The following is a 15,044-nucleotide window of genomic DNA, read 5'->3' as shown; positions in this document are numbered from 1 at the left end:
GGACCTCTACACTCCAGGCTAGTTACTGTTCCATCTCTGCCCGTCTCAGGCAGACAGGATGTGGAATTGTTCAGGCTTGCTTTTCCCCTTTTTGCCTTTTTCCTCCTTTGACTAGATTACCTAGGACAAAGAGACAAGAGAAGGTGGAAGGTGTGCTGCAGTAGGCTTTCTATCAATACTTAGTTTGATAGATACTGTGAGAATGTATCCCTATTTAAGGTATGCAGTTCAGTGGGTTTTTAGTGTATTCACAAAGTCGTATAAATGTAACCACAGTCTAATTTCAGAATATTTCCAGCACCCTGGAAAGAAACCCTCTTTCCCCTTCACAGTTGTTCCTGATTCCTCTCACTGCCCCCAGCCCTAGGTGACCCCTAGTCTGCTTTCTGTCACTGTAATAGATTTGCCTGTTCTGTCCGATTCATATAGACTCAAACACATATGTGGTTCTTGGTGAGTGGCTTGTTTCATTAAGCAAAATGTTTTCAGACTTCATCCGTATTGTAGCATGTATTAGTACTTCGTTCCTTTTTATGGCTGAATAATATTCCATTGTACAGGTATACCGTCTTTGTTTATCCAGTCATCAGTTGATGGCCATTTGAGTTGTTTGTACTTTTTGACTGTTATGAATAATGCTGTCGTGAACATGTGTGTACACGTTTTGTGTGGATGTATGTTTTCATTTTTCTTATGTATATACCTTAGGGTGGAATTGCTGCATCATATGGTAGCTAACTCCTTGTTTAACATTTTGAGGAACTGCCAGACTTTTCCACAGTGGTGGTAGCATTTTACATTTCTACCAGCAGTGTTTGAGGGTTCCAGTTTCTCCACATCCTCACCCACACTTTTGTTATTGTCTTTTTTTTTTTTTGATGGTAGCCTTTCTGTTGGTTTTGATTTGCGTTTCCCTAGTAACTAATGATGTTGAGTATCTTTTCACGTGGTTATTGCTATATGCATATCTCCTTTAGAGAGATGTCTGTTCAGATCCTTTGATCATTTTAAAATTAGGTTATTATTATTGAGTTGTATGAGTTCTTTATATGTTCTAGATACCAGACCCTTATCAGATAAATGATTTGTAGATATTTTCTCCCATTCTGGGGGATGTCTTTCCACTTTCTTGATAGTGTCCAGAAAAGATTTTAATTTTGATGAAGTTCAATTTATCTGTTTTTTCTTTTATTACTTTGCTTTTGATGCTGTATCTAAGAAATCTTACTTAACCCAGGACCATGAAGATTTACTCCTATGTTTTCTTCTGTGAGTTTCATAGCTTTCACTCTTAAATGCAGGTCTTTGATCCATTTTGGGTTAATTTTTGTGTGATGTGAGGAAAGGGTCCAGCTTCACTCTTTTGTGTGTGACGTTGTTACAACACCATTTGTTGAGATTATTCTTTCCTCATTGATTATCTTGACACCGTTTTGGAAATCAGTTGACCGTACATGTGTGGGCTCATTTCTTGACTCTCAGTTCTGTTCTATTGACCTGCATGTCAGAATCAGTATTTTGAAAGCTCCTTGGGTGATTCCATGTCCATTCTTGGTGGAGAACTGTTTGGGTGTTTGACTGGGAGGCAGCACAACAAGGTTGCTAAACTACTTCATTAAAGATGTGCAGATCATCTGTTCTTAACTAAACCAGTGTTTCCCAGACTGGGCTGGTAAGAATCACCAGGGATGGTTCTGGTCCCTGTGCACTGGGGAGACAGGGCCTGGTAAGGGGTGAGGAGGGGACGTGTGGCCTGCGATTCTGGGCTCTTCCACATGGACACTTCCTCTCCACCAGTTGCCAGTTGATTGAAATCTTCAGGAATCTGCTTGTTTAATGAACTCTCCAGGTGAGTCCTATGGTCCAGCTAGGGTGATGCTGAATCTGCTAGCTCAGGCCAGTAGAAGCCTACATACCCGTACCATGGTCCTTGCGTGGAATTGCTGTTCCCAGGGTACTGTTGGGGTGAAGCCATTGCTCTGTCTTAAGGGAGATGACAAGAGAGAGCCCCTTGAAACTTCTCTCCACGTTTCCTGTGCGCGCTTCCCTGGCCACACTTGCCTTCCTTATTTAGTATTGCCTTCTGCCGTATACACACAGATATTTTATACGTACATCTCCTTTTCATCTACCTTGTTTATTTAAATTTCTGACTATGGAGGAAGTATACATATGTATTTTTCAAGAATGTTTAACTTGTCTGCTCCACTAGATTGAAAGCTTCATGAGAGACGGGATTTTTGGTTGACTGCAGTATCTCCAGCACCAAGAACAGAGCCTGGCACCTAGTTAGGCACTCAGTAGATATTTGTTGAGTGAATGAAAGGGCTGTCGAGATTGAACAATGGAGAGAGACTTCTCTCTTTTAGCATCAGCAGCAGTCACTGCTTGTTTTAACCTCATGATACTGACTCATTAAAGCTCCTGTCTCTTTCTCTCTGCATGAGCCTCTTAAAGATTAATGCCGTATTCATGTCCACTCTAATGCGCGTGTAGGACTGACCTCTAACCTTTTTCTTTCTTTCTTTCTTTAATTTGTCTTGTGTGCATCTCTGCAAGCTGTCTAAAATCATCTTTGAAATCTGGCAGGCTGTAAATAAATGCTGTTTAATCAGCTTTGATGAGAAGTTCTTAATTTCAATCATTGCTCCTGATCTGGGAAATTAAAAGCTTCTGTTCTAGGTCGGAGAAGAATTTTTAAAAAACCAAATTCCTCTTTCATTTCTCCCTCCCTTTTTTAATTTTAATTTTTATTTTTTAGGATAGAATTTTTGCGGCATTTGAAGAGCTTTTTCCAGATTATGTTTAAAATTGAAACCAAGCCATGTGGTGAAGAACTGAAGGGAGGGGATAAAGTGCTGATGACGTGTGTTGGTGTTGGCTTCTCCAACCTCAGCAAGACTCTCAAGTGACCAAGGTGAAAGGCCCCGTGGCCTCTAGACAAAGCAGAAGCTGCCAACGAAACAAAGGGACCAAATTCATCCAGGACAGGACGGCCTCTTATATTAAGGACTTTTAAAATTTTCCATTTAAAAACAATCAGGATATCCGAATAAAAGACGTCTCTCTATCTTGTGGTTTCCAGCCATTTCTCCAGGGCAGACACTTCCTCAGGAGGCCCAGTCACGATGGGCGCTCCCTTGGCTTACCTGGATGAAGAGTGTGCCTTCAGGACACAGTCATGCTGTTAGAACAACATCACAGCTGCGTTTCAGCGGTGTTTCCTCAGCCCACATCCCCGGGCTTCTGCCATATGGCTATCTTCCAGACCTGTGGCGTTTGTTACTGCTTGTTCTGCAAGGACCAACCTCTCTGAACCTTGATTTTTGTGTAGGGATTAAGCGATACAGTATGGGAGTGGGGGGAGCCCTTTATGAGCAGTGCAGTGTTATGCAAACGTTGGAAATTGGTGCGTTAGACTATTTTATCCCTTGTCTTCTGAATGGACTGCTGTCTTGGAGACATACTGCTCCCCATCTTATTCATTGTATGTAGATTTTAGGGGGATGAGTGACTAGGGAGAGCAGGGATCTAACTAAAGTTATTGGATGTTTCTGTATCTCAGGTGTGCTGTGCGTTTTCTCATTTTATTCCCACAATAGCCCAGTGATGTAGATTTTATTATCTCCACCAGAAAAATTCAAAAAGGGAATGTTGTTCCTTTGAAATTGATAACGTAAAGATAGTAGATCTCCTGATTTAAAAGATCTAAGTGTCATCGTGTCAGAGTCTGGAATTTTATCCTACTTGCAAGCTAATCAGTTAGATTGTTACTGTTTCATGGATGCTCGCAGGAGACATGAAAATCTCAGGTCAGAGACAAAGAACTTTATTACTCAGAGCACAGCAAGCAGTGTGAGCTTCATGTTTGTATTGGCGTCTTTTCCCCCCAGGTCCCACAGGGGCGATGTGGAGGGGCTGCAGGAACCCCTCCACAGTGCCACGTACGCCAGGGGTTTGCATCACAGCCAAGAAACATGCACACGTGGGGACTCCTCCTCTTACAGCAGGCCTGCTCTTTGTACCAGACGGGGACATCACTTCACGCCTCAAGACTGCGTGCTATGAACACGTGATGAGAAAGGGCCGGGGTAAAGGGCTGCCCAGCGAGAATGTGCAGGAACACTCAGAGCCTGTGGCAGTTGTGCCTGCAGCTAACAGAAGCTACATGTGGTGTGTGTGGGGGTCAGAGTTGGTGAAAGGGGAAATATCTGGTTCTTTCTGTTAGGATTCCAAGTGGGATTTTCCACCTAGGGTGAGCTTTTGAAGGAAGGAAAGGTGTGTACCTCCCCAGGTCTCTTGGTACCCTTTTCTTTTGCAGTAAAAGGAGTCCAGAGGGAGTCTGTGCTCTTCTGTCTGGGAGCGTGGGAAGATGCAGAGGTGGAGGGCTAACACTGAAGAAGGTCGGGCCATTTTGAACCATGGCTCTCTTCTTACTGAGAGCTCTACATACTGTATTACATTTCTGTTGCTGCGTAACACATTACCATAAATTTATCAGGTGAAAACCATACCATTTATCATCTCACAGTTCTGTAGGTCAGAGGTCTTGGTAGGCTTGCTTGGGCTCTCTGGTTAGGGCTTCACAAGGCTAATGTCAAGGTGTCAGCCAAGCTAGGCTCTGGGCAAGAATATGCTTCTAATCGTATTCAAGTTGATGGCAGAATTCAGGTTGTAGGACTGGAGTCCCTGTTTCTGGCTGGCTGTTAGCTCAGGACAGCTCTCAGCTTGCAGAGGCTGCCTGCATTCTTTGTAACTTGGTTCCCTCCATCTTCAAGCCAGCAACAGTGCGTTGAATCCTTCTCGTGCTTTGAATCTGACTTCTTGTGATACCAGGGTAATCTCCGTATCTTAAGGTCATCTGATCACAGCAGTACCCAGGTTAGTGTTTGAATAGCCAGGGACCAGGACTCTTGGGCATCTGAAAATTCTGCCTACCACACATACTGCAGTTTTATTTACTGCTACTAATGTTTGAACCTAGATCTGCCTATGCTCAGTTATAGAACTAGGGACCCCTGGGACTAGCTCTGGAAATGGTACTGTTGGTCAGTTTAGGATGGCATATAGACTCCACGCAGGTCACTGCAAGCAGTAGAAGGGATGTGTGCCCCTATCTGCTGTAAACACGAAAGTGTCTGGTGGTTTCCAGCCCTCATCTGGCATAGCTGCTTCTGGAGTGGTAGTGGTGATGCTATTGTCAGTAGGAAGACAGATTTAGTATTTATGTAAACATCCTGCTGCCAGCTGCTTTTCAGGTGCCCAAGGGAAGCAACAGCACTCCTTGGGCAGAATTTGCTGGTGCGTCTTAGTGACATTCCGCTCCTGCATTCTCTGCCTTGTACTTAGCTTATCTCCTGGTTGGTTTAGCTGCCCCCGGTGTTGTTTGATGTGAGATTCCAGTATTTTGGGCTTGGCCTTCTCTCTTGACCTGTCTGCTCCTCTCTGCTAACAGAGGCAGACACTCTGAGTTCAGTGAGGCTGTGATTTTTTTTTTTTAAAGGCAGATACATACATCTGTGACTTTTTGGGGTTCATGGCAGAATCATGACCTTTGCCTTCCTGCCATGTACCAGGCCCTGCTTCTGTCTTTCACGATCCTTCTGTGTGAACACCAGCCAGCCTCCCTCCATCATGATCATTTACCATATTCATCAAGACAGTTGATAAGGGTCAGAGGAAGCTAGGGTATTGCAACATGACGTGCTTCATGGGGAAAGAGCAGTAGGAGGCGCTGCTGAAATCCACATCGCCCTCAGAGGGTAGCTGAACCTCCTGGTTGGTTTGTTTGTTTTAACCTTTTCTGATAGAAAGTGTTGAAGGACATCACTTGATTGCAGACCCAACCAAAAAACCCCAAAACATAGGTTGCATCATAGTGCCTGTCCTCTCACTGTCACTCTACAGCGAAAGTGAAGTGGCCATTCCACTAGGTCTTCTGTGTTGGGAGGCTCCTAGGTAAGGCCAGTGCTGGCAGTTAGTTTCATGGTGACCCAATGGAAGAGTTGACGGTGTTAAAAGGCAGGGAGGAAGTAGCAGACTGGAATAGAGGAGGCCTGTGGAAGTGGACACAGTTGAAGGTAGATGGAGAAAAGGGAACACCAGGGAACGAAGGGATGACATCAATTTTGGCCGTGTCCAAGGTAGGGGTGGGATTCACCTGGGTGAGCTGATGAAACAAAGGCAGGCTGCAGAAGTGGATTTTTCCAGGCTATTTATTGGTCATGGTGGGAGGATGAGAAGGTGGGGTTCCATTGACTTTGCCTGTTGGTTTTTGTTGGAGATGTGTGGATGTGCCAGTGGGCAACTGTAGCCTGTCTGTGTGGGCTGGGAAAGTAGTACCACAGGCCGTGTGCCCAGCCTGGACCTCCATTGTTCCTCACCTGACTCCAGAGTGGAGGAGAAGTAACTTGCACTGAGTCAGACTTGCCACATTTAGACTGACCTGGCCTGTTCTTTAGAAGTGACTAATAGTGAATGGGAATGTCATCAGGCAAGCTGGGCCTTTCTATACGCTCGTTGGCTAGGTCTAAGAAGCCATTTTAGGGACTTCCCTGGTGGTCCAGTGGCTAAGACTCTGCGCTCCCAATGCAGGGTTTGATCCCTGGTCGGGGAACTAGACCCCACACGTTGCAACTAAGAGTTCACATGCCGCAACTAAAGATCCTGTGTGCTGTAACTGAGGATCCTGTATTCTGCAACTAAGACCTGGTGCAGCCAAATAAATATTTTTTTAAAAAAGAGAAGAAGAAGAAGAAGCCATTTGAGTGGGACAGTTTATTGGTGTTTGGCGTCTTTCAGAGGCCAAGCCACATCACTCTTTTATTCAAGCAAATAAAAGCTGTCATTTTGTCGGGGGCTGCCTGGGTCTGGGGCTCCTCTAATTCCGTGTCTCATTTGGCCCTTAACGGTCAGATAGCCTGACCCCATGCCCGAGGCACAGGCCTTGGGTCAGCACCTGTGGATGGACCAGGGCAGAGTTTTTTGACACATGGGCCACTTCCTCTCATCCTGGTTCTTATGATACTGGTGGTTCTGGATGTGGGTCCTGCTCTACTGACACCCTTCTGTTGAGTTGCAGGGGAGGTGATGGTGATCTCGGGAGGTGAATGGCCCAGCTTGCTTCCTGGCCCAGTTCAGCTACTAACCCGCTGTGATGGGATAAATAATTCACCTCCCCAACATGTGAGTTTCCTCTGGGAAATCAGGGTGGCTGTGTGAGATGTGCCCAAAACCCAGAAAGATGCCCACCATTGCCTCCTCCACTCCTCCCCCATCATCATACGTGTTTACTTGGGGTGGCAGGTAGGTTAGTTGGCATGAGTATTTTTATTTTAAACATAGAGATGTTTGTGAGGTCTCAGGACACTCTGTGTGTTTCTTCCCCATTCGCATCCCTCTTAAAGAGCTTTATTTCTAAAAATTTCAGATTAATTTGTTAATAATTTCTGCTGTGATTTGGGCAATTGTATGTTCAAACTAATGAAGGTAGGTGAAGTTATAGAAATCAGAGACTAAAATGAACCAGACCTGCAGTGACACACGTGGCGAGTTCACTTGTCTACTCTGTGAATACCTTGTTACTGCGGCCATGAGGGTTGGGCCTGCTGCTGGGCTTATCAGTGGCCATTTGGGTAACTGGTCTCGTCTTGGGCATAGATGCTGCCCTAAAGGAGGGGGAATGTTAGAGGCAGTTGCCTGTTCCTGCTATATCTGTGGATGCTAGGACATTGCTGAAGACATCTCTTTATAGTCTTCAAGGGAAGATATTGGTGGGGACTGCATATTTCAAAATGGTGCCTGGCTTGCTGCTTGGAGGGATCCAATTTCAGGTCATGACAGTTGACCTCAGGCTGTTTCAAATGCTGAGTGTACTTGCCTCGCATTCTTCCTGCATTCTCCTCTCCCTCCACGCTCTTTCCACCTCTCTGCTGTTACCTGTTAGGCAATTAAAGGCATTGTGCCTAAGATCTGTAAGCTTTGAAGAAGCAATGGAAAGGCTTGCAAAAAAAATAATAATAATATGGCTCCAAATTATGAGAAAAAAAAAAGAGAGAGCAAAAATAATTAAATATCCACAAAATGAAACATTTCCAAACTTAAACTGTTGAGAACGATAGAGGTGAGAGTTTCTTTCTTCATAGGTATTACCGAGCACATGCAGTGATTGCAAGGAATCATTGCTCATCCTATATTAAATGGGTTGCTGGTCAGCTAAGCAATTTAAAAGGCAAAGTTATAAAGAGCCTTTCAGAAATGTGGCGTGTGGCTACATTTTAATATGTGTGGTTTGGTGACGCTGTCATAAGAGGCCTAGGAAGTAAAACCTTGTAAGCCCTCCCCTGTCCCTGAGCCACCTCTGCAATCTCAGCGCCTCAGCAGTTCCTGAGGGACCCGCCCCAACAGGGTACCGCACACTGTACGTTCTCATACACCCCTGGGTGCCTCCCCTTTCTTCACACGTCACACACTCCGTTGTTGCTTAATTCTCCTCCAAGTTAACCTATCATGGAGTGGAGCGGGTTGATCTTTTAAAGTTTAGTGTGGCTATGATTTTAAAGTTGTTTTTGAAAGCCTTTATTTTAAAAAAAGATCAGTTCAGTCATTTGTGAGGAAAGCTTTTGGTTTCTTGAGTTTCACTAGAGCCTGTGGAAGTGACACAGGCTTAGGAATGAGACCTGTGTTTGCATCTTAGCTGAGTTGGTGGACACGTGGCATCAGGCACATCCTCCACCTCATCCGTAAAGTGGGAGATAGCTGCCATCCACCCTGCTGTTGACAGGATTTATTAAATGTGATGGTTATGTATTAAATGCTTAGGATTCCTTTTGGCTGTTAAACTCCTGATGAGGATTCAAAGCAGTCTTTTCCTAACAGGTTAATGTCTCCATGAGTCATAGGGTTTATCTTTACATCTGGTACTTGCATGGACTCAGCCAGAAGACCAGAGGCAAGATATGGCACCTGTTCACAGGTTGGGGTCAAACTGCCCCATGACAGATGGGCCTGCAGGCATCTCTGTGAAGTTTGCCGTGTTCCACGTTCCAGCAGGACTCACAGGGTGAAGTGAGCAGGCAGGCTGCCTCAGGGCTGTCAGAGCCCAGAGCTACTGTGTCCACCAAACCAAACTGAGGCGCTCCGCTGTCCTCAGGCCACAGTGTAGCCTACGACTACCGTGTAAGCAACTGCATGTCATCACCATTCAGCTGTCTCCCATCTCCCAGTTCTGTTTCAGTGTCTCTCTCTTCTCCAGCAGGCATTCTCTTTAATATTCAATTCTCTCGGCAACCCTCATGGACAGAGAGATTCTCTCTACCCAGTATTTAAAAAAAAATCCGCCAGAGCTGCATCTCCCTCTGTTGACTCCAGAATGCTTTGATTGACCAGGTCTGGGTCCTGTTCCCATCCCTGGAGTGGTAGGAATGTCAGCCTCACCCAAATTGTGTGGACTGAGAGGAACAGGAAAAGTGATTCCCAAAGGAGAATGTGAATGCTTTTACAAGGAAGAGAATGGACGCGGGCAAGGCAGAAACGAACTTGTCCACTGTAGACTGCATTACCTAATTCCCTGAATATTCTTGAAAGGGTTTCCTACAATACTGGCTGCCCGCCACCATCTTTCACCATCCAAATTCTTGTAGGATTGTGGAATAGAACTGGGTGGACAGGGATGAATTCAGTTCAACACATGTTGCCTGACAAAGGCAAGATTGTTATATCCAGAAGGCTAAAGTTAATATGGACACGGGGCAAAAGTTTATCATTTTGGCCAGGGGTGTTCTTGGGCTAGAATGGGGAGCATACCCAGGATGATAACGGGGAGGAGAAGTGGCAGTGACCAGCTGGGTGTGGGAGCACCATGTGGGTTGTGGACTGGGAGGAAGGGTAGGGGGTCGGCCTAAAGAAAAGAAGGGGTCCCCGGGCAGTGTCCATTGATGCTTTCCATCATGGTTCTGTCTTTCACAACCCCTGGAAAGACAGATTCAGGAGGGGGGAGGAAGATCAGGATTTTTTTTTCCATTGCCAAGAGTACAAGAATTAAAATGATGGCAGTGACAACCACGTAAAAGCTACTCCTGGAAGAGCGTTGAAGACATATATAAGTGATGACAGGCATTAGGATGGGAGCACGATAGGTATTTCTCTTATATCCATATAATTTGCACCATTTTGTTTTTATAGTTATATACTTGTTTCTGTGTGTATATGTTTACTTATATTAAGACTCTCAGGTACAACTCTTGTGATTTTCCGTCAACTCCAAGGCAGATAAAGATCACGTATTCCCGTGGTCCCACGCCTCTGCACCTTTCCTTAAAGAAACACACACACACACACGTGCACACACACACACACGTAACTTACTTGTGATGTGGCTGGGGGCTGTGGAAGGAAGTGTCATGGATGGAGAGGAATCTCAAGTCCAAGGCCTGCATATGATGCCACCTAAGTGGCTTACCTGTACCTTACCTCCCTTCAGGATTCTGGGTCAGAGCACCATGCTTCACCCCCAAATTAGACCACGGTTGGTCTGCTGCAGTGCTTCCCAGCGCATGTTCTGTGGCACACCATCACCATGGGGTGCTTTCCCTGAAAAGCACCTCATAGAGGTGTGGACTGCTGCAGTCTCTAGCCCAGGTGTGGCGGTCCCAACGTGCGCTGACAGCAGGAGCTCCGAGCAGTCCTGCAGCTGAAATCCTTTGGTTCATCTACTGCTTTTCAAACGGACGTGAGCATAGGACTTTCCATAACCTACTCCCACCCCCGCAAGTATTACATGTAGTGCTCTTATGCTGCAGATCATACTTTGGGGGTACTTGGTCTAGTAGGGTTTTTTAGGAAAAAACAAACTCTTCCGTTTGTGATTGGAGTATTTATAAGAAGCCGAGCAGTTGTAGGGAAACCGGTGGCTAACCCTTGCCCTCACCTTATAACACATACCCACACACAAGCTTCGAATCACGGGCCCCACCCAGTCCCATACCATCTTCCCGTCTTGTCTGGGCTTCTGGGAATTACAGGGGTCAGTATGTGGCTAGGTTGGGATTTTTTTGTGCGTCATGTGATAAATCACAATGTCCCCGGTTTCCTGAGAGTCACACGGATTGTTCTTTCCTTCTTGGCTCAGAGCCTTAACATGGCAATAGAACCCACTTGAGCTCTCAGCAAGAAGGGGTCAGAAGATGTGTGTAGAAGTTCTGGGGGTCCAGGGAGAGGACCAGAGCCTTGTGGAGGCTTAACCCACGTCTTGGTAATAGGTCAGGGAGAAACCTTGGGGAGGAAGCACCGTGGAGAAATGGTTGGCCATAATGTTAGGCCAAGCCTGAATCCCCAAACACCTGGATTTTCAGAACTCTGACCTGGGCACCACTTGCCAGCAGCTGTCACCAAGAGGTGAAGACAGGGTCCTCAAGGCAGTGGACCTGGGAATGGGGAGAGGGATTGGGCTTTTTTTTTTTTTTAATTTATTTTTTTGGCACACGGGCTTAGTTGCTCCGCGGCATGTGGGATCTTCCTGGAGCTGGGATCAAACCCGTGACCTCTGCATTGGCAGGCGGATTCTTAACCACTGCGCCACCTAGGAAGCCTGGATTGGGCTTTTTAAATGGGCATTTTGAAAGATACATTGCATTTAAAAAAAGCCCATACCGGCCCTGCTCCTCTGCTGATGGGCTCTCCAGAAAACAGCTTGCCTGGATACTCTCTGAGTGTCTTCTTTAAAATGTAGAACTTAAGTGGGTGTTTTTTAAAGCTGTTGATGCTGTATGTCAAGGAAAAGCTTTTGCAGCTCTTGACAACCTGAGAGGATACTCTTTGCATTTCTGAGTTTTGTCTTTTGGGAGTTCAGAAGCGGACATAGCAGCAAAGGTTCAGTCAGAGCCCAGGTTAGGAAACAACAAAGGAAACTTGAACTCCTGTCCACCCACCTGAGGACGAAGAGTGCAAAAGGGAGTGGAAAACCACCAAACCTCTGATGGAGGGAGTAAGTGGTGAGTGCCTTATATAATGATGGCAAGAAAACAGCCTTGGCACAGCAAGGAGGGGCTTCCGGGAGAACTGCAGCAGGTCAGCCCCTCAGGGGCTGTCCTGCTTGTGTCATCTGTTTGCCCCTGAACTGAGGGTACCGAGCACCAAACGCCTAATACCACTTTCCAAACGTTAAAAACGACCGCTGTTATGAATAATATACAAATTCATTTTAAAGCAGCACTGAATTCATACTTACTCCATGAAGTACTTTCTCAATCGACAAATTCTATCATGTAGAAACAGGTGTGTCTGTGAAGATTTTAGATATTTAAAAGAGGTCCTCACGCTTTCTTAAAAAGGTTGAAATGACTGTATAGTGTATGTAATTATTTTCTCCCCCGTAGTAATCTCCTGTTGGTTACCTATCTTGGTCATGTGATTATTCTGGAATGTCCTGGAATGTTTGAATGTCTTGGCACAAACCTTGGCTGTCTGCTTGTGTCTGGGGGAGGGGGAGGTTAGGAGAGAGGAGCAGAGGGAAGACTGGAGGTCAGTTCAGTTATTAAGCTATTCCCAATCATCATTCAAAGAGGTGAAGTTCCACTTGGCATCACGATCTTCTGATACGAAAATGTTTCCAAGCTCAGCCTCCTTGCAATGAGATAAGGAAAGTGCTGCTTTCTTCCCTAAGGATGTTGTCTTCCACAAAGTAGCAGCCTTCCAAGGTGGCAAGTGTTCAGATTTCCTTGACTCACAATGGTCACTCCTTTATGGATTTCAAAACCCTTCCACGAACGTTATCTCATTTCTTCCTCACAGGCACATATGTTTCAGTTTAAAGAAGCTGTGAGACAAGTTCACACAGTTAGTGGGGAAACTGGAACATGAACACGAATCTTTTGGTTCCCTTAGCTCTGAACCATGGCATGCATGTGTCTCTAGCAGGTCATACCTCTGTGCCTTTTCAAATGGGTATTCTTAAATATTTGTCCAGTATTTAGAGTTGAAGAAATAACAGAAATAATTCCTGTGAGAAAAGGGTAGAAAAGGAGAATGCTAGAGGTAGCATCCCAGCTTTATACATCTCGGCAAATCGTCTTTGCTGCCCAGGCATACCCCTTGGAAGTTATGTTAGTCAGGATATTTATTTATTTGTTTATTTTGTTTTTATTTTTATTTTTAATGTAAGGGACTGAAAACAAATAGATTTAAGCAAAAAACGGGAATGTATTAATCATTGAAAGATAAAGTCCAGGGAAGTATCTCACTTTGGGTTTAGCTGGATCCATGGTCTTGAATGACGTCACCAAAACCCAGTACTTTCGCTCCATGACTCTGTTCTTTCTCCTGTTTCATTCTCCAGTAGGGTCTTCTCACTGATGGTGGCAAGAGGCTGTCAGTTCTTGGCTTATATCGTATCCTTTCAGCAGCCCCAACAGAAAGAGTCTCCCTGACAACTCCCAACAATGTCCCCAAAGAGTTGAGCACCATGAAATTGATTTGGGTCCTTTGCCCAACCAGAAATCACTTCCTATAGCCAGAGGGGTTGGCTGCTCTTATTGGCCACGCCTGGGTGACACGCCAGTTCCTACAGCCAGGTGGTGTCAAGCCATGTGGGAGTCACACTCCCAAACCGTGTGCACTGAGAGTGGGGGAGGTGGTTCCCCAAAGAAAGTATTGCTTCTGGCGCCAAAAGACAAGAAGATGGATACTGGGCAGGCCAAGGCAACAAATACATACTGTAGAAATGGTTCCTCTGTCCCCCTTAACTCTCAGCAGCTTATCAGTATGTTCCTTTCAACAATATTCAGGATGTTCCCTGAACAGAGGGCTGACCAATACAATTTCCTCTATCCATTACATTATAGATTAGTTCCCTGGGCATCTTACCAACTGGCTCCCTCTTATTCCACCTCTGTCTTTACCAGGTGAGGACGTTGGAGAGCAGAGGGACTCGGCTAGGACAGGGCAGAGTTCAGATCAGATCCTGGGCCTAGCCCGTTGGCTACCGGAACTAGCAAGCTCCACTGAAGCCCAGTGGAACAGCCTCCTTTGTCCCACGGCCCACCTGGGTTCTGCTAGGACCTGAGGTTGGTGTGGGTTGTAGCTGTACGAAGAGACCTGCAGACTTAGAAATTAAGCCATCCTGGCCTGAGGTAATCACAGCCTACTTAAGGCTCTGCGGTGGGTGGGTCAGTGTTCTCACTGCAGTGGACTCTTTCTATCATTCAAAATATGTGCATTGATTTAGTTAAAAGAGCATGTTTAAGAGTCCCCCAAAAGAAACCATGTGGGAGGAAACATACTGGGTGTTACTAGGAGTAGCCTAGGCTTGTGAGATTGGGGAGGGGACTTTCACTTTTTGCTTTATCTGTTCTCTATTGTTGGAGTGATTTAGGAGGAGGCACCAAGCCACAGGAGGGTATCTGGGGGAGTCACTTTTGACCCTGAACACAAGGTTTGAAGAAAACTGGCGAAATACTGCTGATGGGGAACTGGGGGTTGGAGAGAAGACTTGGGACCCAAACATGAGTCTGCCACAGACCCAGAAAAGTGAAGGTCTTCCAAAGATAAGGACTTTTTCTTTCAGTGGCACTGACCCTGCTAGGCAATATACTTGGTCCACTGGACCTAACACTGTCCAGACCCTACTGGCTGGTGGGCGTGATGATCATTGCCCCAGCAGCCTGGCCTCCTCCCTTCTGGGCAATGGACAAGATATAAGAGAGAAATAATTGCTAAACCAACCACACCTAGATTCTGACCTGAAGGAAATTGCCCAGCTTCTTGGTAAGGCTTTATTCCAAATGACTTTAGACTTCTTCCTGTCATCAAATGTGTCCTGAAATGATAAAGATTTGCCATTGCTGAGGACATTGGACATCTGGCATAATAAAGGATAAATCCTATAGGCAACAGAGCGTTTCTTAAATATGTATAACAGAAGGCTTCTCCGTTGAAATAAGGATCTCACCTTCACAGATGATTACTTTGGGAAGATCCTGTTTATTTACATAAGCAGGAGCACCCTTCACACCATTGCCTGAGAATGTCTGGTGGCCCCAGCCATATCT

General features: G+C 45.6%; 1 protein-coding gene across 3 annotated transcripts in view; it reads left to right on the top strand.

Moving 5' to 3' along the window:
• RCL1 (RNA terminal phosphate cyclase like 1) overlaps nucleotides 1–15,044 on the top strand; it is a 95,170-nt gene that overhangs the window by 55,623 nt on the left and 24,503 nt on the right. Inside the window, exon 9 of one of the 3 annotated variants that reach the window (XM_057721636.1) lies at nucleotides 2,762–3,566. The exons of the other annotated variants lie outside the window; for them this stretch is intronic. Within the exon in view, the coding sequence (XP_057577619.1) occupies nucleotides 2,762–2,912 (151 nt within the window). The 3' untranslated portion in view covers nucleotides 2,913–3,566. Of the gene's footprint in view, nucleotides 1–2,761; nucleotides 3,567–15,044 lie in introns of those variants that run through there. 3 annotated transcript variants of the gene reach the window in all.

This window comes from Hippopotamus amphibius, chromosome 2, assembly GCF_030028045.1.
Source record: "Hippopotamus amphibius kiboko isolate mHipAmp2 chromosome 2, mHipAmp2.hap2, whole genome shotgun sequence".
In the NCBI taxonomy this organism is placed as follows: Eukaryota; Metazoa; Chordata; class Mammalia; order Artiodactyla; family Hippopotamidae; genus Hippopotamus; species Hippopotamus amphibius.
The sequence above is the reverse complement of the archived record's forward strand: the minus strand, read 5'-3'. Positions and strand labels throughout refer to the sequence as shown.